This window comes from Triturus cristatus, chromosome 1_2 (assembly GCF_964204655.1).
Source record: "Triturus cristatus chromosome 1_2, aTriCri1.1, whole genome shotgun sequence".
NCBI classification, from domain to species: Eukaryota; Metazoa; Chordata; class Amphibia; order Caudata; family Salamandridae; genus Triturus; species Triturus cristatus.
In genome coordinates, this window is record NC_140580.1 from 818,380,856 (window position 1) to 818,406,098 (window position 25,243).

Below are 25,243 nucleotides of genomic sequence, written 5' to 3' on the forward strand. Positions count from 1 at the left end.
TTGAATGGAAATAATCGTAGAATCAATAATGACGTCCTTTGCATCATGAACTATTAAATACCTTTTGTTTTGTGCATCAGGCTCTCCTGTTAGTAATTGGTCACCAAAAAGGCGCAGAATCCCAAATCCACAGGACAGATCCTGATTTGTTCCATCATTTCTCGTGCCTTGGGCCACTATTTCCACAACGGCAACAACGTTGATATTATTTAATGATGTGTGAAAATATACAGGCTGAAAAAAAAAAAAAAAAAGATTTACAAATTCTGTACAAAACATACGGTCAACTCATGCATGCCTTGTATTCAGGACTCTGCATACTTTCTTCAGCTGTAACTCTGGGAATACACAACAATACTTCAAGCTAAATTCCTTTATACAAACCCACCTGTTTGCATAAACTAAGGGTAAACACTTGTTCTGTGGATTCAAAGTAAAAAACAACAGGTTTTTAGAAAATCATAGAGATGCACCATGGCAAGGAACTCAATGTCTACTATGAGGTCAAGTTGTACATCACATAATTTAAGAAAAATAGACTTTTTCCCCAAGAAGACTCCAACTTTACAAATGAAGCTTGTCCTGAGAAACCTCAAAATGTTACCTTACTATGCACTGTTAGGCCTGACATGCTTGCTGTGGTCTTTTCCCAAACGTTTTGCCTTCACTCCTCCCGTTTCCTGAATTTGTTTTTGCACTTTACCAATGATAAGCAGTAGTAAAGTGTTTGTGCTCACTCCCTAAAACATGGCAAAATTGGCTTACACCTGATTGGCATATTACTGTACTTACAAGCCCCTAGTATATTGTACTACATGCACCCCGGGTCTGTAAATTAAATGCTCATCTTGCAACCCACTAAAGTAGCCCTTTAAAACATGGCTCAGGCCTGCCGCTGCAGCCTGTAGTGCAGTTTAAAACCGCCAATTCAACCTGGCAAAATGAAACGTTTTCCAGGCCTAAACCTTTTAAATGCATATAAGTCTCTCCTAAGGTAGGCCCTAAAATACAATAAGTGCCAACTTTTGATTGGGAGCAGATAGGGACATCATGATTGAACTCAACTGAATTGTACTATAAAACACTATTTTATGGTAAAGTCGGATTTTAAGTCACAATCCTGAAAATGCCACTTCTAGAAAGTTGCATTTTCTTGTTTTAAACATTTGGTGCTTGCTGCTAAGGACCTTGGTCACATGACAGTAAATAGCTAGCTGCTGGGTTTTGTGAATTCCTTTCTCAAACCTAGACAAAAGGGGACAAGGCATTGGCAAGATGGGCCATACTGCCAGGATTGCAGGGGGTGGAGCTGTTCCCTGTCCTACTTACACTTCAAAGGGCTGCTTCCAGCACACACACACACACACAAAGGAGTCTAACACTAGCCTTTTATCATCCCCAAAGTCCTGGAGCCTTGGCAGGAGAAAGGAAGAACTTTCCAGAACCAGATGTGGGGGTAGCATAGGAAATCCCCCCCACTTTAAAGGTTGACACCAGGCATGAATATTCCACTCGCAGAACACCGCTTCAATACACTCCTGGACCTGCGGAAGACTTCAGAAGAATTCCCTGCTGCTTGAGGCCTGCCTTGTTTCCCAGAGGACTTCTGTGCTGCTATGATGACTGCCATGCTGCTTGAGGCCTGCCGTGCTAATTGAAGGAAAACTGGACCATGTCCTTGAACCCAGGACTGCCAGAAGTGACTCCAAGGGCTAGTTGAGTGGCCACCTATGTGAGCTACAGGGACATAACAAGCTCCTGAGACCTTGAACTTAGCACATGGCCTCTGCTGGAGTGAGTCCTAATCCACCAAGTGGTGCCATTCAGGTCCGGGACCCTTGGAAGTGGTGTTAGAGGTGCTGCTCCTGCTTAACCGTAAAAGTTGGGACTTAAAACGTTTTAAACCAAAAAGAGCCCTAAAACCTAACAGAAGACTGGGACCTACCGGTCAGCCAATCTATCCAAGGTGCATAGCCGGTCTTGTCTGCTACAGCTTGCAGCTTCATCCCACTGAATATTTTCGACTTCCAAAACAAATGACGTCTGAAGGTAAAAATCTTCACTGCGACTCCTTCCAGCGGCTCCCAACACCAATGCCTCCTCCTCGGACACTGCATGTTGCCTTGCCCCAGTGAACTTTACCTTTTCATGAAATTTGTCTGAAGGTAAGCTGAAACTGGGCCCAAGCCACCTCAACCAAAACAGAAATAATGCTTTTGGGAACCGATGTTTCTTTTCCGTCTCCTTCTTGGTGGCCTCATGATCTCGGGATTTTACCACTACCCGTAAAAAAAGTTACAAACCTGGGTGTTCTCATAGATGATAAACTCACCAACAAAGAGCAAGTTAATTCAGCCATCTTTTTTTCTTTCTACATTCTGAGAATAATAAAGAAAATCACACATCTGATTCCTGTTCACTCGTTAAAAGCCGTGGTTGATACTCGGGTTACATTATTAACTGGGCGAATTCGGTTTTGTTTGTCCTCCATGGTTCCCCTCCGCGTCTACCCAGGGGAGTAACGATACAGCTCGGGAAAGACGGCTTTAAATATCTGGGTATCCACATTACCCCGGACCATGCTCAACTTTACGAGCGAAATATTATGCTCTCCCTCCGGAGACTAAAAAACGACGTAAAACACTGGCACTACCCCTGACCCTCCTGGGCCGCGCAGCCTCATTTAAAATTATGGCTCTCCCGCGGTTCCTATACGCTCTGCAAAATACACCCATTCTGGTCCCGGACTCTTACTTCAAGGCCATCGAGGCTGAGGTGGGACTGCTCCTCTGGGGTGGAAAACCCCCCCGCATAGCCCTATCTAAACTTACTAGAAGCTGGTACGTTGGTGGAATAGCCTTGCCCAGCATACAGCTGTATTACTGGGCCTCGCAACTTATTATACTGAACCAATGGCTTCATGCCCCACAGGAGGAACCGGCTCTCCGGCTCGACCGGCATACTCTCGGGACCAAAGGACCCCTGATGGCGCTTTACCACAAGAACAAAAAAGACGCATGGATGGGTCCCACTGCGCATACAATACGTGTATGGTTCATAGCGCAGTGGGCACTCGGGAGTCCTCACACAACTCACACCATTGTGGGATACACCAAAACTTGGTACGCTCCGCAACAGTAAAGGGTTTGCACAGTGGAGCCTGATTGGTATCTCGAGAATTGGGGAACTCTGGAAAAAGGGAGGAGTGGTGGCTTTCGCTCAACTACAAACGACATATCAAATGGCGGACACAGAACTGTTTTGCTACACACAAATCAAACATGCACTTACGAGGGCCATACCCAGAGGAGCGGTTCTCCCCAAATCATCACCACTCGAGGACCGTCTTCTTACAGACCATCTCACTAAGAAAGCCATTTATCTCACCTACCGTAAGCTTATTAATAATCAGAAAGATCCCACATTAGCCTTACGAGACAAATGGCGGGCAGACCTTGGAGACATGGACGACCAGGAATGGCAGGAAGCATTGATGTCCCCAAGAGAGGTGGCAATCCCGTTCAGACTACGGTTGGTGCAACTGAAAATTCTACATAGGACGTACTACACTAGAACCATGCTGCACAAAATCGGCCGAGCTGAGACACCTCTCTGTCTGCGGGGATGTGGGATGCGGGGCACATTCTACCACACGCTCTGGGGCTGTCCTCACATAACACACTACTGGGAGGAGGTTATGGACACAATTACTCGGTGTGTGGCCTTAAGTTTCCCCCTGAGCCAAAAAGGTGCCTCCTCAATATATGGGAACCAACTGACCTTAACCACGCAGCACAGGACTGGGCAACCCTGGGGATTACGTTGGCAAAACGCAATATCGCACAACACTGGGGCGTGCCAGCAGCCCCCCAGCAGCGACGCTGGTGTCAAGATATGGATAAATAAATGGTGGCCGAAAAAGCAGTTTTTATACACAGAGGGTGTTCCAAAAAGTGGGAGCGGGGCAAGTGGAATTCATTTCGGGGCAATATTTGTGCCCCTCCGGCATGAGAATCGGATCCAGACTTGAGCAACTAGCCCACGGGGTCTAGTAAGGGGACAGATCAATGGCCAGGATCGGAGATCCAGACGTTTTGACAATCAGAAATGTAAATTACGACAACTCTTGATAATGCTTTACCTGTGTATATGACCTACAATGTAAGTAACATGATAGTAGACATTACTAAGTGTAACCAGCCCTTTTTTTGTTATACTTTCTTTGTAAACGATAATAAAAAATGTATACAAAAAAATTTACAAAAATGTTTTTAAAAAAAAGTCGTGGTTACTGCTTTAGTTCTGGCAAGGCTAGACTATTGCCACAGTCTTTTCCAAAATATGGGATTAACCTGGGACTTAGCCCTTTTGCAGGGTCATCCCTGAACTTTTTGCCTTCCTCCTTTATTTTGTCTGACCTGTTTTTGTTGGTTTTATGACTCTGGGCACTTTAGCACTGATCAGCAGAGCTAAAGTGCACATGCTCTCCCTATTGTAAATTGATGTATGGATTAGTGACTCCATGATTGGATTATTTGATTTACCTGTCAGACCCTAGTACAGTGCACCAGGGGTGCCCAGGGCTTGTAAATCAAATGCTGCTGGTGGGTTTGCAGCACTGGTTGTGCCACCCACAGAAGCAGCTTGTAAAATATGTCTCAGGCCTTCCATTGCAGGGCCTGTGTGCAGTCTGTGACTGTCATGCTGACTGGGCAAGTGCACCCATTTGCCAGTCCCTAAACCTTCCCTTTTCTTCGCATCAGACACCCCTATGGTAGGCCCAAGGGCAGGGTGCATTCTAAGTATAAGGTAGGAAATGCCCTGATGTGTGTGGCATGTCCTAATAGTGTATTACAGCCATTTTCGTTTTTCACTATTGCAAGGCTACCTGTTCCCCAGAGGCCGGAATGGGCAGTTTGATTATTACATCTTATAATCCTAACTGACTCAGGGAACTAGGTAGCAATTCGAGTTTATTATGCCTGAACTCAGAATGATAAAATGCATCTTTTAGTGAAGTTGGTTTTATCATTCTGTGTTTGAAAATACCACTTTTAGAAAGTAGGTATTTTCTTGTCTAACTATCCAAGCCTGCCTCTGCTAGGTTGTGTATTCCTTGTCTGGCGTTTGAGTGACAGGGGATGGGGGATTCCAGGAGACAGGGTGAGTCAGCCCAGGGCTGAATAGAGAGATCTGCATGTAGATGGGTGGGAGGAGTTGCACCTGGGACCTGAATAGGGCTGTGCCTTCCCTCCACAATGCTGGCTCCACCTCCTGTGGTACGTCTGATGTCCCTGGCCTACACTATGAAAGGAAAGAAGGAGTCTTGTCAACAAAGTGCTCCAGGACTTACCAGAACTGGTTTGGACTAGGCAAAGGTCTCTCTGACTTCAGAGAACAAAGAGAAACTGTGTATAACAAGCATTGGCATAGCCAATAGGCCTCGCTTTTGGGAACTTATAAGTATTTAGTTATGCAGCACAATATCCTCGGTGCAACAACATCATGGCTAAACACTTATAAGGTCCCAAAGGCAAGACCTATTGGCTATGCCAATGCTTGTGTCAATCTGTAAATGTGCTTCTAAAACTGCTCCACGGGCTGCAAATGCTAGCTTCCTACACATGGGTAGTGCTGAAATTACATATTCAGAGGGATAAACAAAATCCACATGGAAGGAAACTTTTCATGAGGTGTAATGTAGGCCCCCAGTCATTCAGGGGTCCCCATAACCTTTTAAGCCTCCCCCACTCAGCTCAAAGCCAACGAATACCTGTAAGATATGTGCTACAGGGGGGCCCTCATCACATTCTGCAGGGGAACCCTATTTTGTTTACACCACTGGTGAAGAAATAACCTAAAGAATCAGGTTTTTATTACCTCTGTACATTTTTTTTTATTTTATTTTTTTAGGTTTAAAGCATTTTTATTGAGACAAAACAAAACATGGGGGAGGGGGATAGGAGGTTAGGGTTACATACAATACAGTAAAAGAAAAAGGTGCAACTCAGGAGGGTTGGCGAAGGGTAGTTCGGTGGTCCAGAGGAAAAGCACAGTAAATGAAAGGCAAAAAATGCAATCTGTTGAATCCCTGCGTGCATATCCAACACCCCAAATCTGAGCAATGAAAGCCATTAGCAACTCAACAAAGCACAATCCAACCCCCCCATCCCCCATCCCCCCAGTAAAGGAAAAAGGAAAGAAACAATACCCCAACTCCCCCGTCCAATGGCTCCGCACTAGGTTTATCCGCCCCAAAAAGCCCGCACCCCCCCCCCTCCGAGGATCCCGTCTCACATTTAGTCTAGTCCGCCGGGATCACCGGTGGCGTCAGCCTAAGAAGCCTAAGATACCTCGGGCAGGTGAGCTCCCGGAATTCGGTGGACAGCAGCGCTAGGAAGGGTTGCCACAGCTCTTCAAATTGGTCTATCTCCCCCGCCACCGTAAGCGACAACTTCTCCATTCCCAGCACATGCCAGAGCCTATGCAACCAACCCGTAATGGAGGGAACAGTGGTGGTGCGCCAGTGGATAAGGATGTTCTGGACCGCAGACCCCAGCGCAATCGCGATCTGCCTACCCCTGCGGGACTTCAGTGGGTACATTAGGTCATTGGGGAGGCCCAGCAAGACATACGCCGGAAAGCGCGGCAGCTCTATCTCAAAGTGCTTATCCACCTCGTCCAAAACTTCCTTCCAGTAAGCGGTCAGCACGGGGCAATCCCAAAGAATGTGTGAGAGGGTACCCTCCTGCCCGCAGCCCCGCCAGCACCCCTTGTCAGTGTGTCTATGCATTTCATACAGTCTCTCCGGGGTGTAGTACCAATAAGTGGACACCTTAGTAAAGGTCTCCGTAAGGCCCGTATGATATGCAGAGTGCCGCGCCCGATACGCAATTTTGTCCCATTCCTTGTGGCTGAGTGTCCTACCCAATTCTCTGTGCCAGCGCTCCCTCCCTGGGTTATAATAGTGAAACGGCGGGGGTTGTAGGTACTTGTACAAATCGGTAATTAGCTTAGCATCGAAGGTCCGGGTAACCAACCACCTCTCATACGGTGTAATTTGACGAGCAGCGGTGTCACGCACCTGGGGCTGGAGGGCCCAATGCCGAACCTGCATGTAGCGCAATCTGTCCAGCTCCGTCAGGCCGAATTCCCGCCGAAGTTGCTGAAAAGGAATCACGCCCTCCGGTCCATAGATCTGGAAGAGCACCCTGCACCCAATGGGAAAAAGCTCCCGGCTCCATCCCTGGGGAGAAGTCCGGGTTACCCACTATGGGTGTGAACGGCGAAGGGAAGGTGGTAAGGCCCCGAACCTCGCAGACTGCATCCCACACCCTCAGGGGGACCCGCGTAACAAAAGAGGCGTAAAGGTTAGGGGGGCGATGCGCGCGGCGCAAGAATGGAACCTCTTGTAAGGTGCGGCCCGCCACTGCCTGGTCTTGAAAAAGCCAGTGTTTGTTGGACTCCCACCTGCTCCACTCCACCAGATATCGCAGCTGCGCCGCCTGAAAGTACTTACGGAGGTCCGGGATACCGAGACCCCCTGCCTCCGGAGCAAGCGTGGAGAGGACCCTCTTCATCCGCGGCTTGCGGCCCTGCCAGACAAAGCGGGAGATGTCAGCCTGCGTTTGTCGTATCCAGCCCACCGGGGGCTGGAGAGGTAGGGCCCGAAAAAGATACAGTATCTGGGGCAACACCGTCATCTTAACCGCCGCGATTCGCCCCAGCCAGGACAGTAGGCCCTTGCTCCAGCGGCCAAGCTCCTCCTTGATCTTCCTGCTGAGGGAGGTATAATTGGCCGCAACCATCTCTGGTAATGTGGGCGCCAGCAGAATCCCCAGGTATGGCACCGTGGACGAGGACCACTGCATGGGGAAGAGTCGCTGAAGGTCCCTCCTGGTATCCGCAACCAGGGACACATCTAACGCCACCGACTTGCTCATATTCATTTTGAAGCCGGCCGCACGTGCAAAGGTGTCCAGTTCCTGGATGCAAGCAGGCAGCGACCTCCTAGGGTCGTCCAAGGTCAACAGGACATCGTCCGCATAGAGGCTAACCGTGTGGACATACTGGCCCATCTGGACCCCAATAGCATCCGGGTTGTTGCGAATCCTCTGAGCAAACGGCTCCATGTAGAGGGCAAACAGAAGCGGCGAGAGGGGGCAGCCCTGCCTCGTGCCGCGTTCGATAGCAAATCCACCGGAGCTACACCCATTGACCCGCACCGACGCTGAAGGATGCTTATAACAGTTGAATACCATGGTGCGGAACTTATCACCGATTCCCAGTTTCCTGAGAACCAGCTCGAGATACGGCCAATGAACTCTGTCGAAGGCCTTCTCCGCATCAACGGACAGCAGCATCCGCTCCCCCGGGATCCGCGAGGCCTTCTCCAGAACATGCGTCACCCGCTTGGTATTGTCAACCGTCTGTCTGCCGGGTACAAAGCCAGCCTGGTCCGCCTCCACCAGTCCGGGGAGGTGCGGGCCCAGCCTGGACGCTAGAATCCCCGTATACAACTTGAGGTCGACATTTAAAAGCGAAATGGGTCGATACGAACCGCAGAAGGCCCGGTCTTTCCCAGGTTTCGGGATTACCGAGACCGTCGCACTCAGGAGATCCGGTGGGATGGCTCCCGGTTCGGAGAAGGAATTAAATAGCCGAGCAAGGACAGGGGCCACAGCCGTGCAAAAAGCCTTATAAAACAGACGTGTACCCGTCTGGGCCCGGGGCCTTACCATGCTTCAGCCACGCTATAGCGGAAATCACTTCCTCAACATGGATATCCCGCTCCAGATGGTCCGCCTGAGCAGGATCCAGCACCGGAAGGGCCACTGACTCCAAATAGTCTTCGGCGTCCCGCGGCGAGGAGGGCTCCTCAGCATACAGCGCCTCGTAGAAGCTGCGGAAGGATTCCGCTACCTCTGCGTCCCCAGAAACGACCACCCCGTCCGTACCCACCAGTTCCTTCACGACGCTACGCTGCCGCGTGACCCGGAGCCGGTGTGCCAGGAGCTTACCACATTTGTCCCCCCCAGTGTAGAAGGCATGCTTCAAGCGCAAGGCGGCATACTCCGCCCTATCAAGATCCAGTGCCGACAGGAGTTTCCTCGCAGCCTTCAACTGCCTCCACACCCTTGGAGCCCCCGTACGGCGGTGGACCTGCTCAAGCTCCCGGACCTGAACGGTCAGCTCGTCCCTTTTCCGTTGCCGCTCCCTATTTTCGGCTGAGGAGATGGAAATAAATTCCCCCCGGAGGACTGCCTTCAATGCCGCCCACTGTGTCGCTTGTGAAGTGTCGGTGTTGCTATTGTGAGTTAAGTAATCCTGTATGACCTCCCCAATGCGTTTCACTACAGACTTTTTGTGTAAAAGGGTATCTCGAAGGCGCCACACCCCCCTAGAGGGAGAGGCCGCCGGCCACTTGAAAACGCCGGCGACTGGTGCATGGTCAGACAGGGTCAGGACCCCAATGTCCGCCGCTGTGGCGGCGGCGCGCATCGGTCCACTCACCAGAAGATAGTCCAGCCGTGAGTAGGTTCGGTGTGCGTGTGAAAAGTAAGAGTAGTCCCTATCAGTGGGGTGCATGGAGCGCCAAAGGTCATGTAAGTCCATTTCCGCAATCCGGGCCTTCACAGCCTGGGAGAGTTCCCCCGTCTGCGGGGAGCGCTGCGCCGACCTGTCCATCACAGAATCGAAGACAATATTAAGGTCTCCCCCCAAGATGACATGGCGGTCGGGAGAAGCAGTGAAGTCCACCAACACGGAGTCCAAGAAACGCTCTTGGTGGTCATTTGGGCTATAAACGGAGCCGACCGTGAACGCTATGCCTCCTAAGCGCATGCGATACGCAAGAAGCCTCCCCTTCTGTTCAGCATACTTATACAAAACCTCCCCCCTAAAGGAGCTCGCTAGAAGAATGGCTACCCCCGCAGTCTTGTTCGCTGCCGAGGAGAAGAACTGGGTGGGGAACTTAGCAGAGCGCAGCCTATGGCAATGCCGGGACAATAAGTGGGTCTCCTGCAAGAGGCAAATGTCCGCCTGCGTCCCCTCCAGCAAAGATAAGATCGCTCTGCGCTTCACAGGGTTATTCAGACCCTTAACATTAAGGGTCACTACCTTTAGGGCCGACATTCCTCCCGGGGATCAGGAACGCTGTGCAATGGGCAAGGGATCAGCGGGTGGGGCGCGCGGGGCAGTCGCGCGGGACAAGCCAAAACAGACCAAGCGTGGGCACGGACGACATCGGACGGGACTTCCCCAACCCCAGAACAACCCCTACACCCACCCAAAACACAACCATGGCAACTAGCCAAATGCAAACTTAAACACCCCATTGTCCCAGTCAAGCCCCAAAACGGGCAAGTCCGTAGAAAAAAGCAAAGTGGACGTTCAGCCACTCACCTCCATCCACTCCCTCCCGACCCCCCGCCCCATACCCAGCATTAAAGAAGCTGAGAGCATCTCCCCCCGGAGTGAGTGTTAGGCCGTCATGGCCACGCCGGTGGAGCCGGCCGAGTCCCTGGCCGCCGCCCTCAAAGCGTCGGCCATGTCCGCCCTGATAGTAGGGGAATCAGGACGCCCTGCGCTGGCCGCCGATTGTCTCCTCGTCGACCTCCGCCGGCTCCGTCTCTCTGAGCGCCTCCACGACGGTGTAGCCCCTTCCTCCTCCGCCGCCGTAAGCCCCAGGACCCCACAAATGTCCTGCAAGCAGCGTAGCTGATGCAGCACCCCATTCCACCGGAAGATCAGGCGGAAGGGATGTCCCCAAGAGTACGGCGTCTCGTGTTCGCGCAGAAAGTCAGTGGCAATCCTGAAGGACCTGCGTTTCTGCAGCGTGATGGCGGATAGGTCCTGATAAAGCGCTACAGGCCGCTCCCGGAAAGTCAGGGGCTGTTTCCTGCGGGCCTCAGTCATGATGCGTTCCTTCAGCGGGAAGTCGGGCAGGAAAGCCAAAATGTCCGATGGGGGTGCCGATGACTGGCGCTGCCGGCCAACCCTGTGTGCCCTATCAATGCAAATAGGGAAGTCCGCAGCTTCCCCCAGGATCTCCCGGAACAGGTCTTGCAGATAGCCCACCAAGTCGGTCCCTTCGTCCGTGGACGGCACACCACGCACTCGGATGTTGTTCCTCCGTGACCTGTTCTCAAGGTCCTCAGAGTGGGCCTGGAGCTCAACACACTGCTCCCGGAGGCGGAGAACGTCCTGTTGAAGATGGACTATCTCCTCGTCCCGGCGTTGGGCCGCCGTCTCCACCGTCTCAACTCGCTCGCCAAGGCCCTCCACTTCCCTACGCACTTCCCGGACCTCGCTGGCCACTTCCCGCTTCAGCGTCTGGAAGTCCTCTTTGAGGGAGCTAAACAGTTCTTCCATAAAGGACCTCGTGACCGGTGGCTCCCCCCCAGTCACATCCGCCGAGGCCCGGGAAGACCCCGGCGAGGGCTGTGTTCTGTCCCGCAGTTGCTGGGCCCTGCCAAGCATGTCCGGCAGGGTGCGGTCCCCCTTCCTCGAACCGCCTCTTCCAGTCATCGCAAACGCTGCAGTCGATGAGTGGGCACAGGTCCAGCCGCCTCAGGAATGCCCAGCCGCTGGCAAGCGCTCGACGTGGGGATCCCCCTGCAAACAGAGTCGCTGCGTCACAGGCGACAAGATGGCGGTTCAGTCCGGGCACCGCCAGCCGCGGGCGCCCATCCGAGACCGCAATTGAAAGCTATAGTAGGGGGCTCCCCATCAGCACGTCCCTCAGAGAGGTAGCCCGGCAGCGGTGGCGGGCACATACATCCGCCAGCAAGGGCTCCGGTGGAGGCCAACAACACCGATCCCTCGGGGACAAAATGGCGGCAGGGCGGGGCAGGGCAGAACGGCCAGGCCCGGCGACACCACCGGGGCCCCCTAGAAACACAGCAATCTGAGAAGTTCCACAGCCGGTTTCACTCTGTCACACACAAGGGCCCAGATGGTCCGACCCCAACAGTGAGTCCGCCGTACTTCGGCCAAGGGACCGGGGCCCACACAGTGCGGGGCGTCGCCGACACAAGTCTGAGCGCCAAAGCACACGTCCAAAGTCCTCCGCGCCGCCGGGTCCCAGCCCGCAAAGCTCCTTTATCCTCCGTCGAGCGACGGGTCAGACTTCCTCCAGATCGTCAGCTTTCAGCACCAGGCCCAGCCGAGGCGCCCGGACAGCACTCCGATTCGCTCCGCCTCCCAGGCTCTCCGTCGCTCCTCGAACTTTGATCGGACTTTTGGGGTACTTTCCCCGAGGCGATCAGGGCCAAAGCGACATCAACGTGCGCGCCAGGTGCTCCGCCGCACTCCTCTCACACGCTGAGCATCAGCGGGGGGAGAAAAGCGTAAGAAAAGGGCTCGAGCTTAGTCGGGCCGGAGGAGCTGCGGGAGGAAGCGTCCGCTCACCCCGCCATCTTGGCCACGCCCCCCCCCCTCTGTACATTTTTAGGTGGTTGTTTTCCAACAGTTCCAGATTATGGCGCTGGTGGGGCAGTGAGTGAAAGTTGTGTATGGGAGGGGCTAACAAGGCATCGGTAGAACAGGACTATTTGGAAGACCCCTCACTAACCTTGCAGGGCGACCACCTCTGGTTTCATTATGACACTGCATTCACTTCATTTATTCCAGATGAAACAAGCATACTTCTTTAAAATGATTTTATTCTGTATTTTAATTAAGATTTGCTTCACATAAAGTCCTCTTTGAATGTCGACTTACTCGTGTGTACCGGTGCTCATGTTGTGAGTTTCGAGCAGGCAGGCATGCCCTAACAGCAGTTGCACCCCTATGGGAATCTACGATTGGTAGATGCCGGGGAAGGATCCACAGAAACGCACGCTTCTCATTGTAGCAATGATTCATCATCTTTCAGGCAACAGTGGCAATGGACCTGGCGATTCTGCACTCGATGTGTTAGGTCTTACCGCACAGGAACATCAAGCAGATGAAATGTCAGAGCGTGATCCATGGAAGCGTCAGGTAAGTTTTACTGGGAATAATATTGTCACGAGCACCCGTCGGTTTTCAGTGTAGAATATTCTATTAATCCAGGCTAATGTAGATGTACTTCAGAACCACATTACGAACTCATCTGGAGGTTGCGTTTTAAGCAAGCCTGCAGTCTGGTGACAAACAGCCTCCAAGAAAGCAATCATGAACGTCACTCACCTGGCGCATTTGTCAACGTGCTGCAACCTTCAAAGGGCCCAGTGAACCAAATGAACGAGTGTTTCACACTTGGCTGGGAGTCCCGTGTGTTGTTTTCTCATGTTAATTAGCACAGTGTGTATTTCAGAAAAAGAAAGGAAAAAAAAGCACGTGAGTGGTGCGCGTGCACGTGAGTGGTGCGCGTGCGCGCACCGGCAAAAGTGATAAAAACAAGCAATGGCCGTGCGGCCGCGAAAGTCAGATGGCAGCTATGCATGTCACGCGCACTTGTGCGCATGGTGGCCGGCAAGAGGAGCACTTTTAAAAGCCAGCTACTAAATGTCTCGCCAGACCAGCGCATGCGCTGGCTCTAGCGAAACCTAAAAAGGGGGACCCAGACCCCAGAACTTTAGATCACTTTTGGGAAACAAGAAGAAACCTTTGCTGAGGAGAGGAACCAGAGAGACTGAGGAGACACTATCCCTAAGCTGAAGTGCTGTTTGGGGGATTGGCCTGCAGTGGTTGCCAAAGAGAGGAGAAAGGACTTTTGTGCTACTATCATTCAACTTGTGAAGGATCTCCAAGGGCTTGAAAAAGAGCTTGCCTCCCGCTGAAGTCTCAGGGACAACAGACTTCACCAACCAGCTCCCCAAGTGTTCTTTGGAAGTGCCTGCAGTTGTGTTGGGCTTTCTGAGGGACTGCGTGTTGCAAGGAGCTGGAAGCGCGACTCACGAGCAAGAAGCGGGTCGCCGAACTGCAGCTGTCGCTTCACAATGCAAAAGCGCCTCGCATCACTGGAGAAGAGAATCGACGTCACACCAGACGCCGCCACATCGCTGGGAAAGCGTGTCGCCGCTGCAGTTGTCGCAACGTTGCCGAAGCACCTCGTATCGCCAGTGAAGAGGATCGATGTCGCATCAGACGCCGCCGCATCACCGGGAAGTGTGTTGCAGAGCCTGTCGCGGCTCAGAAGAATCGTTGAGTCACTGTAGGGCCGTCGCATCGTTGCCGAAGCGCCTCCCATCGCCGGAGAAGAGGATTGACGTCTCATCAGATGCCGCAGCCTCACCGGGAAGTGTGTCGCAGGGCCTGTCACGTCTCAGAAGTATTGTTGAGTCGCCGCACGGCCCTCGGGCGTGCACGCATCGTGTCACATCAAGAAGAAGACACCATCTTTGTTTCATTGCACCGGGTCTTCATCGCATCACGGCTTTGCGGGTCGCATCGCCACAGAAGCGCAGTAAGAAACCGATGCATCACCTCCCCTCGCAGAGAAGAACCGATGCATGCCCTACGCATCAGTAGGGACCCGATGCATCAACGTTCTTGCATGTAAGGAACCGACGCACCGCCTTCCCTGCAACACTTTCGTTGTATAGCGTTACTCATCCTAGGGTACATTGAACTCAAAGTGTCACATTTACCATCTTAAGAGAACTAAGCTAATTCTACCATTTTTAAAGTACAGTATTATGGATTTTTGTCATTTGTGGTCTTGTTTTAAGTCTATATAAAAATACTTATTTTTATACTACATCTTGTGTGGTGTCCATCTGTAGTGTTGTCACTGGGTTACTGTATGTGTTCACAAATGCTTTACACACTGCCTCCGAGCTAAGCCTGTCTGCTCGTGCCAAGCTACCAATGGGGTGGGCAGGGGTTATTTTAGGAGTATACCCCCTTACTCTGACTAGATGCAAGGGTCCCTATTTGGTCAAAGGTACCTACCTCTGCCAACTAGACACCCAAGGGTATTTGCGCGCTTAATAAATTGCATAATAAATAAACTAAAGACCCCCAAATCTAACAACCTGCCATTTACAGGACTGACAGCTGGAATGTTGTATTTATCCAAACTTCCAGTGTAGATAAAATGTGGCCAAAGTCTGTTGAAAACCAGTAGTTCTGTTGAAAAGGTTACTTACTTTTGGTCATGCTGTTTCTGGTGTGGACTATCTAACTGCATATTCCTCTCTTTTAGCATATCCCCAGGCTGGATCCAGAAGATTTTTCAGCATAGCCCCTGATAACCATTAGGTGGAGTCTTGTGACTCCAAGTCAACCCTTCTCCTCCATGGAAGTGACAACTGCAGTAGTCCTATGTCAATGGAAGGCAAATCCCCAATATCTTCTCCAAAGAGTGTAAATTGACTGCTAGATCAGTTGCTAGCTTCAACCTAGAATAATTAGTTCACGAATGATTTGTCAGAAGTAAATCTATTTGTCACTAAATAGTAATGAAGTCTGTGTAACCTGGATGTTAGATTTGGGAGTCTCTGGTTGGCACAGGTAGGTACTTGTGACAAGCAGGGACCCTCTCCTCTAGTCAGGATAAGAGGATTACCCTTTTAAAATAACCCCTGCTCACCCTCTAGGTAGCTTGGCGTGAGCAGACAAGACTTATCTCAGAGGCAGTATAGGTTAAGCATTTGTGACCATATACAGTAACTCAGTGACAACACCACAAATGGACACCACACTAGATTTATATCAAAAATAGTGATCTTTTATGTAAAGACTTAGCACAAGACCAAATAACGACAAAAATGACATACACAGTTCAAGAATATGGTTTCAAAAAGAGTTCTTAGTTCAGCGACAAAATCATCCACCTTAGCGACACTTTTAGCCAACAGTACCTGGTGATGCGATAAAAGTTCTTGGCGGCGCTCAGGCGTCGAAAAACAAGCAACGGCGTCAGTCCTGAGACCCTGGGGAGACGATGGGAAAACCCTGTGGCATGCAGCAGGCGTGGGCGACGAATCCGATCTGTATGGAGAGTGAGGCGATACTTGTATGGATTGCAAGGCGTAGCTTTTCCAGTAGAAATTTACTCGCTAAGGCACGATGCGACAAAATTCGGCCGGCTAACCAGCGGGGCGGCAATTTCACCAGCGATGATCTTGGTTGACTCTGCGACGATATTCGCAGCGATAAAATTCGGCACGCTAACAAGCGGTGCGATGATCTGGGCTGGCTCTGCAACGATTTCACCCAGCGGCGGCAGGCTCTGCGACGATGTTCGCAGCGATAGAATTCTGCCCGCTAACGAGCGGAGCGGGGATCTTGGCTGGCTCTGCGACAATGTCCGCAGCGGTCAAATTCGGCCCGCTAACGAGCGGGGCGATGATTTCACCAGCGATGATCTGGCTCAGCGGCAGCAGGCTCTGCGACGATGTTCGCAGCGATAAAATTCTGCACGCTAACGAGTGGTGCGACAGAAATTCTCGCTAAGCCGGTTGTGCGTAAAAAAAAGGGGAGATCCTTGGCTTCTTTCTTCTTGGTCAGCTTCCCAACAGCAGGCACAACTTCCAGAGGCCCCACAATTGGATCCAGCACTCCAGGAAGGGCAGAACTCACACAGCAGAGTTCAGGGGGAAGCTGGGGGTGAAGTCCTTTTGTTCCTGGGACTTCTTAACAGGAGGCGAGCTCAACTCAGGCCCTTGGAGATCTTTTAAGCACAAGTTGAAGCAAAGTCTTTTTGTAGTCTTTTTCCTCTCCTTCAGCAGCAAGGCAACCACTGCAGGCCAATCCCCCAGGTCATGGACAGTACTCCTCCTTACAGCTTTCCCAGTTCCTTCTCCTCAGGCAGAGGTTTCTTCTTGTCAAGCAGGATCTAATTTCTTGGGAGCAGGGTCCCAAAACTTATACCCCTAATTCCTTTGTTCCTCTGGGGTAGAGGGGCCTTTGCCCAGCCAGAACCAGTTCCTGAGCACTTTGTTGGCATGTCTCTGACTTTCCATTCAGGGTGCAGGGCAGAGACATCAGACACTCCACATGAGGTGGAGCCAGCATTGTGGTGGCAGAGCACAGCCCTATTCAGAGTCCAGGTGCACTCCTCCCAGCCATCTGGATGTAAATCTCTCTATTCACCACCAGGCTACCTAGCCCTGCCCTCTGGAATCCCCCAGCCCTGTCACTCACAGAAACCAGACAGCAGATACACATCATAGCAGAGGCGGGCGGAAATGGTTAGGCAAGCAAATACCAGCTTTCTAAAAGTGGTATTTGCAAATACAGAATATTAAAATAAACTTTACTAAAAGATGTATTTTATTATTCTGAGGTCAGGCATACTAAACTCGAATTTCTACCATGTTCCCTGGGTCTGTTAGGATCATAGAATGTAACAATTCTAACAGCCCATTCTGGCCTATGGGAACAGGTAGCCTTGCAATAGTCAAAAACGAAAATGGTTGTAATTCACTATTAGGACATGCCACACACATCAGGGCTTGTCCTATCTTATGCTTACAATGCACCCTGCCCTTGGGCCTACCATGGGGGTGACTCACATGAAGTAAAGGGAAGGTTTAGGGACTGACAAGTGGGTGCACTTGCCCAGTCAGCATGACAGTACCAGACTGCACGCAGGTTCTGCAATGGCAGACTTTAGACACATTTTACAACGCTGCTTCTGTGGGTGGCACAACCAGTGCTGCAAGCCCACTAGCAGCATTTGGATTTACAAGCCCTGGGCCCTCCTGGTGCACTTTACTGGGGTCTGACAGTAAACCAAATAAGCCTATCATGGAATCCAACCAACATATACATTTTATACAGGGAGCACTGGCACTGTGGCACTGGTTGGCAGTGGCACAGTGCTCTGAGCAGCTAACACCAGCAAAACACATGAGGCACAGCAACAAAAAGTGGAAGGGAGACTCACGCCAAGGTGCCAGGTCTAACACTGGAGAAATAAAGATTTGATTGTAGAGTCCGGAATGCAATTTAAACCGTATCTATCAATTACAAATAAAGGGAGAAGACTGAGGAAATTAGTCCTTTGAAGTAAGAATATGATAAGTTCATAAAATCTGCATGAAGTCATCCGTAAAGGTGGCATCCAGTGTCAGTCCCTGTATGCATCCATCAGTCTGCGACAGCATCCTTCTTACAAAAGAAACAAAAACCACATTCACAAAATCATACCCCAATCTTGGAATTAACAGATGCTTCTGAAACAAAGTAGGTATTTGACATACTGAATGATGGTCATGCCTGCTTTTAGAGGAAGCAAGCCATGTACCCCTAGTCTGACTTCTGATCGAGCGGAGACATTCTCCAAAAGTATAACAATGGAAAACAGGCCAGAAAGGATGTTGGATCTTCATTTCACAAACTGCAATTGGCAATAATCAAATAGTCACAACAAGGGGATTAGAGTGGCTTGCCTCAAATGTACACATGTCAAAGTGCTACACAACAGGCACTGGTCACAGATGAAGCCAAGGCTAACTTACATGTACTGTCAGGTACTCAACAGGTCAATTCAATGATTTTTTTTATGGTATGACTACTGTTTGTCCAGGCCCCTAATCACATATTTTGCAAACCATGTAGTAGTTTCACTGACGTAAATGAAATGAAATGAAAAATTATATTTATATAATGCATAGACTACCCGGAGGCCTCGCAGCGCTTTAATTGATCACTGTGGCGGGCCGCAGGGTGAGACTAGCACGTTTTTGCGAACAGGTGGGTTTTCAAAGCTTTCCTAAAAGCCAGCCGGTTATTATTTTCTCTGAGGGCTAAGGGGAGGGAGTTCCAAAGTCTCGCAGCAGTATGGGAGAAGGAACGGCCGCCCCAACGGGCTTTGTTGATTTTAGAAGTGGTAACTAGGTGCAGTGATCCGGAGCGAAGGGCTCTGGATGGAGCGTAGGGCACGACTAAGGGGGACAGGATGGCAGGGCCTGTTCGATGGAAAGATTTGTGCACAATGCACATAGCCTTAAACTGTGCTCTAGCAGCCATAGGGAGCCAGTGCAATTCTTTTAGAGCTTTCTTGGCTGACTGCCAGCGGGGGATGTTGAATAATAATCGGGCGGCGCAGTTTTGCGTGACTTGGAGCCTGTTGGTCACTGAAGCCGGGGCACCTAGGTATAGTGCGTTTCCATAGTCCAGGCGGGAGAGTATCAGGGCCTGAACCAGGATTCTCCTCGCCTGGAAAGGAAGCAGAGGGAGGACTTTGCGGAGCATTTTCATTACCCCGACACACGTGGAGGCGGTTTTGGTAGCCTGGACCGAGAAGTCCAGCGCTTTATCGAGCCAGATTCCCAGACTCTTTATCTGCGGTTTGGGAGGGGGAGGAGCACCGAGGCAGGTGGGCCAAATTGATGTCAAAATGGTCAGAGGAGGGTTGCCCAATAGCATAATCTCTGTCAGTCTCCCCGTTAAGTTTGAGACAGGAAGATTGCATCCACTTAGCAACGGCCTCTAGATAGAGGCCCAGGGTGTTGGACGACTCCTCAGTGTGGTCCAGAGAGACCACCAACTGGGTGTCGTCCGCGTAGGTGACAATACGCACGCCAAAGGGCTGGACTATCTCCGCTAGAGGTCGCATATAGACATTAAAAAGTGTGGGGCTCAGGGAGGAGCCCTGGGGAACCCCACATCTAAGTGGTTGCTTAGGGGAGACTGCTTTGCCCTCAAACACCTGGAAGAAGCGCTCGTCCAGGAAGGAGGTCAGCCATTCCAGGGCCGCGCCCGACATGCCCATGCCACGTAAAACAGAAAAGGGTAGGCATCCTACACAAGAAGTCGAACAAGAATAATATGTACAATAACCACTCTGCGGGGATCAGAATATTTTTATTGTGATGCGTAAGACAGCACAGTAGTTCTGTCTTCAATTTTTAGATGGATAATGCTACACTCTGACCTTCAGTAAGACTGTAAAATATACAATCCCTTACCTTCCTTGTATGAAGGTGCAAGCTTTGTCCATACAAACATGTGGCCCAATTCACAAGGTCCAAGTTGTTTTGAGTTCATATTGTTTTATGGTCTGGCTTGACACAGCTGTTGCTAGATGTGATGTGAGCATCACTAGAGAGGGGCTTTGGACCTGCCCACATTTTGGGAGCCAGGAGTACATATTTTTACTGTGTGCTTCTGCAAAAAAAGGTGCTTGTCCTTCAAACAGCTGTGATAATTTTGTTTATTTATCCAGCTTCCCGAGCATGAACATCCAGGGGCACACACATGACACTGGAATGCTATTAAAGTATCTAAGATAAATCTATAATGTATATTTATTTTCTGCCATCAGCACAGATGGGAGGAGGGCAGTCATTAACCTACATGGATTTTTGAGTCTAGCTTGACAGCACAAATGTCATTTGACCTTTTAACCTACACCAATATTATTCTACTGTTCTCTGCCTTCACACAAATACATATCCATTCCCATGCTATTTACTTGTAATGCTTCACATTACCATACAACATTCATTTTAAGCCAGATCTATTGGCATTGCCAATGCTTGTTATGGTCTGGCTTGAACGCACAGCCGTCGGCCTGGCGACTATAAGAGAATCACTAGGGAAAAGGCGCTTGGCTCTGACTATGTTGGAATCCAGGAGTACATGCTTTGATTGGTCAGAACTTGTGTGCTTACACAAAAACAGAAAAAAAACACAGGGAGCAGCGGTGCACCACTTAGACATTTATCATACTAAGTCCCAAATATATCCACAATAGTCCGATGGCGTTGATATTCTTCTTTTTATTGCTGCATCATCAGGGTTCAGCCAACAGGATTCGTCCTCATACATGTGGACTTCTTCAGTGCAAAATGAGAGTAAGGAAGAATGTTCTGTGGGCAGATGAGCCTAAAAGCTGCTTTACTGCTACTTCCAAAGACTGAAATAAATAGCAAAGAGTCGATCCTATATCGGATTTTTTTTTACCCATTGACTTTAAACTCTCACAGGCCTTCTGGTGTAAGAAGGTCCACACACGCCCACCACCCACATGGGTGTTTTCTTTTGTCACACCTAACCTGGACTGAGCACAACCATATCCGATTTAGGAATGAAAGCAGGTGTCTAATGAGATCCTTGTGCCTTTTGAAACCAGTAACAGGAAAGCACAGTGCAAAAACACACACATCTGGGAGTGCATATCCTTGAGGGTTGGCGGTTCTTTTCACATAGTCTCTCACCCCACCTACGCAACCCCATTTTGTGGCACAAGAAGGGTACTTGCATGTGTGCACTGTAACTTGGGCACACATACATTTACTTTGTGAATTGCAAAATGTATCCCGCCCTCATTTTTAGATCTCATTTTCAAGAGAGCTCAAGCTGTCTGGTTGCAGAGAGCAACTAGAACTTTATGCTGAACAACTTTATGCTGAACTACCAGCATCTTCCCAACCTAAGGACATTTGGGACTCACTTACTGCATATTCATTGACTCTCCCAGACCTTGATTAAGAACATATGTATGTTGCCATTCTTTCACCAGTTATTACGCTTTCTGGCATTGTTGAATACATGGTAAGCAATTGTGGCTGGTATTTTGGAACTTTCATATGTGGCACAGTTTGTTTGGCGTTGTATTTATGTACCTATTGCATAAATGCCAATAAAAAAATATATTTATTGAAGAAAAAAAAAGCAAATCGGGAGTGACCATACCAGCGGTGTATTTTTTAGTTTATTGTTTGGACGGAAGGCCAGGCAGAAAATTGCTGCTGGTCCATCTGCTTAAAAGTGCTTTGCACTATTTCTTTTTATTTATTTACACATCCACCTTATATCTGTAAACAATAAAAAAATAAATGGTGCCCACATCATTTTGCAGGCATGCATGCATAATAGAGCATGTGCATGCCTACAAAATGATGTGCCATGCACTTTTGATTTTAACTTTTTGTCATGCTGCACAGCATCTCGCCGACAGTGCAACAGAAGGAGATCATGACTTACGGCCATCAGTGGTAACAGTAGGAGATCATGACTTACTTCCATCAGTTCAACAGTAGGGGATCGTGACTTACTTCCATCAGTGCAACAGTAGGAGATCATGACTTACTTCCATCAGTGGCTACAGGAGGGGATCATGACTTACTTCCATCAGTGGCAACAGTAGGAGATCATGACTTACTTCCATCAGTGGCAACAGTGGGAGATCATGACTTACTTAATTCAGTGCAACAGTAGTAGATCATGACTTACTTGCATCAGTGCAACAGTGGGAGATCGTGACTTACTTCCATCAGTGCAACAGTGGGAGATCCTGACTTACGTCCATCAGTGGCAACAGTAGGGGATCGTGACTTACCTCCATCAGTGCAACAGTAGGAGTTCATGACTTACTTGCATCAGTGCAACAGAAGGAGATCATGACTTACGTCCATCAGTGGCAACAGTAGTAGATCATGACTTACTTAATTCAGTGCAACAGTAGTAGATCATGACTTACTTGCATCAGTGCAACAAAAGGAGATCATGACTTAGGTCCATCAGTGGCAACAGTGGGAGATCATGACTTACTTAATTCAGTGCAACAGTAGTAGATCATGACTTACTTGCATCCGTGCAACAGTAGGGGATCGTGACTTACTTCCATCAGTGCAACAGTAGGGGATTGTGACTTACTTCCATCAGTGCAACAGTAGGAGATCATGACTTACTTCCATCAGTGGCTACAGGAGGGGATCATGACTTACTTCCATCAGTGGCAACAGTAGGAGATCATGACTTACTTGCATCCGTGCAACAGTAGGGGATCGTGACTTACTTCCATCAGTCCAACAGTAGGGGATCGTGACTTACTTCCATCAGTTCAACAGTAGGGGATCGTGACTTACTTCCATCAGTGCAACAGTAGGAGATCATGACTTACTTCCATCAGTGGCTACAGGAGGGGATCATGACTTACTTCCATCAGTGGCAACAGTAGGAGATCATGACTTACTTCCATCAGTGGCAACAGTGGGAGATCATGACTTACTTAATTCAGTGCAACAGTAGTAGATCATGACTTACTTGCATCAGTGCAACAGTGGGAGATCGTGACTTACTTCCATCAGTGCAACAGTAGGAGATAGTGACCTACTTCCATCAGTGCAACAGTAGGAGATCATGACTTACGTCCATCAGTGCAACAGTAGGAGATCGTGACTTACTTCCATCAGTGCAACAGTAGGAGATTGTGACTTACTTCCATCAGTGCAGCAGTAGGAGATTGTGACTTACTTGCATCCGTGCAACAGTAGGGGATCGTGACTTACTTCCATCAGTGCAACAGTAGGGAATCGTGACTTACTTCCATCAGTTCAACAGTAGGGGATCGTGACTTACTTCCATCAGTGGCAACAGTAGGAGATCATGACTTACTTCCATCAGTGGCAACAGTGGGAGATCATGACTTACTTCCATCAGTGGCTACAGGAGGGGATCATGATTTACTTCCTGCAGTGGCAACAGTAGGAGATCATGACTTACTTCCATCAGTGGCTACAGGAGGGGATCATGACTTACTTCCATCAGTGGCTACAGGAGGGGATCATGACTTACTTCCATCAGTGGCAACAGTAGAAGATCATGACTTACTTCCATCAGTGGCTACAGGAGGGGATCATGACTTACTTCCTGCAGTGGCTACAGGAGGGGATCATGACTTACTTCCATCAGTGGCAACAGTAGGAGATCATGACTTACTTCCTGCAGTGGCTACAGGAGGGGATCATGACTTACTTCCATCAGTGGCAACAGTGGGAGATCATGACTTACTTCCATCAGTGGCTACAGGAGGGGATCATGACTTACTTCCATCAGTGGCTACAGGAGGGGATCATGACTTACTTCCATCAGTGGCAACAGTGGGAGATCATGACTTACTTCCATCAGTGGCTACAGGAGGGGATCATGACTTACTTCCTGCAGTGGCAACAGTAGGAGATCATGACTTACTTCCATCAGTGCAACAGTAGGAGATCATGACTTACTTCCATCAGTGGCTACAGGAGGGGATCATGACTTACTTCCTGCAGTGGCTACAGGAGGGGATCATGACTTACTTCCATCAGTGGCAACAGTGGGAGATCATGACTTACTTCCATCAGTGGCTACAGGAGGGGATCATGACTTACTTCCATCAGTGGCTACAGGAGGGGATCATGACTTACTTCCATCAGTGGCAACAGTGGGAGAGCATGACTTACTTCCATCAGTGGCTACAGGAGGGGATCATGACTTACTTCCATCAGTGGCTACAGGAGGGGATCATGACTTACTTCCATCAGTGGCAACAGTGGGAGATCATGACTTACTTCCATCAGTGGCTACAGGAGGGGATCATGACTTACTTCCATCAGTGGCAACAGTGGGAGAGCATGACTTACTTCCATGTCTTCGCTACAAAATCAGGGATTCTGGTGAGCTGGAGCTGAATATGAAAATACAGATAGACAAGGCCCACTAGTAATGGCTCAGAGTTACCGTGAGCATCAGTAATTCCAGGGGTGAGGGATTACTTTCGAATCACGGAAAACGTGTGAGATTCAGGATTCAGCAGGCCCTTGAGGCCTCTGTGCCCCAGTCCACTGCTGCATCCTGAAGCGACGCCCCTGCCCACAATGACGTTTTTCAACGCAACGGTTCTTGGTTATCATAGTTACCGTCCTTCGTGTTTAAGGAAATATTCAGCACTAATTTACAAAAAGCGATTTCTGAGAAAAGCAGGTGAATGAGACTAACATGACTAAAAAGAATGGAACTAGCGTCTGAATATTGATTTACTTATTTATAGTCAACCCTTATCGTTTTAAAATACTTTGTCCTTTTATGAGTGCTACAATGATACATTGCCAAATGTGTTTACAAGTAAAGATTTTAAGTAATTGATCATGAACAAATAAATAAATACTGCACCTGAATATAGCAATTTCCACTAATTCATTCACGGGGCCTGGTCCTCTGAGCCTCGAATATTAATTTTAATATATAACGGTATATAACCGCTTTGTATCTATCCTCACATTTATATAACAGCTATTGTTGATTTAAATGTATTTACGGGTGAATCAACTCGCACTAAATTGTACCAGCGAAAGGCATGGCTGTCTGTGATGACTTTTCTTGTATACGAGCCTGGGTAAACACAGATAAACGATCTGACGTGGAAACTAGTTATCAAAGAGTTACAGCTGTGTTTAAGCAGCCGTTCATGAAATTGCTTTTTGATGTAGCCCCTTTAAAGACAACTATAATGCCAGGCGGGATGAAAACGGATATCCGGAAAATCGCTGCACCGGTTTGTCGCTCATATTTTAAATCAAAGTGTTTTATTTTGCACCTT

General features: G+C 49.3%; 1 protein-coding gene across 1 annotated transcript in view; it reads right to left on the bottom strand.

The window, feature by feature from the left end:
• The window catches only part of NPHP4 (nephrocystin 4), a 969,441-nt gene that overhangs the window by 672,313 nt on the left and 271,885 nt on the right, over positions 1-25,243 (bottom strand). The window contains exon 4 of the mRNA XM_085608868.1: positions 62-234. Within this exon, the coding sequence (XP_085464994.1) occupies positions 62-234 (173 nt within the window). The remainder of the gene's footprint in view (positions 1-61; positions 235-25,243) is intronic.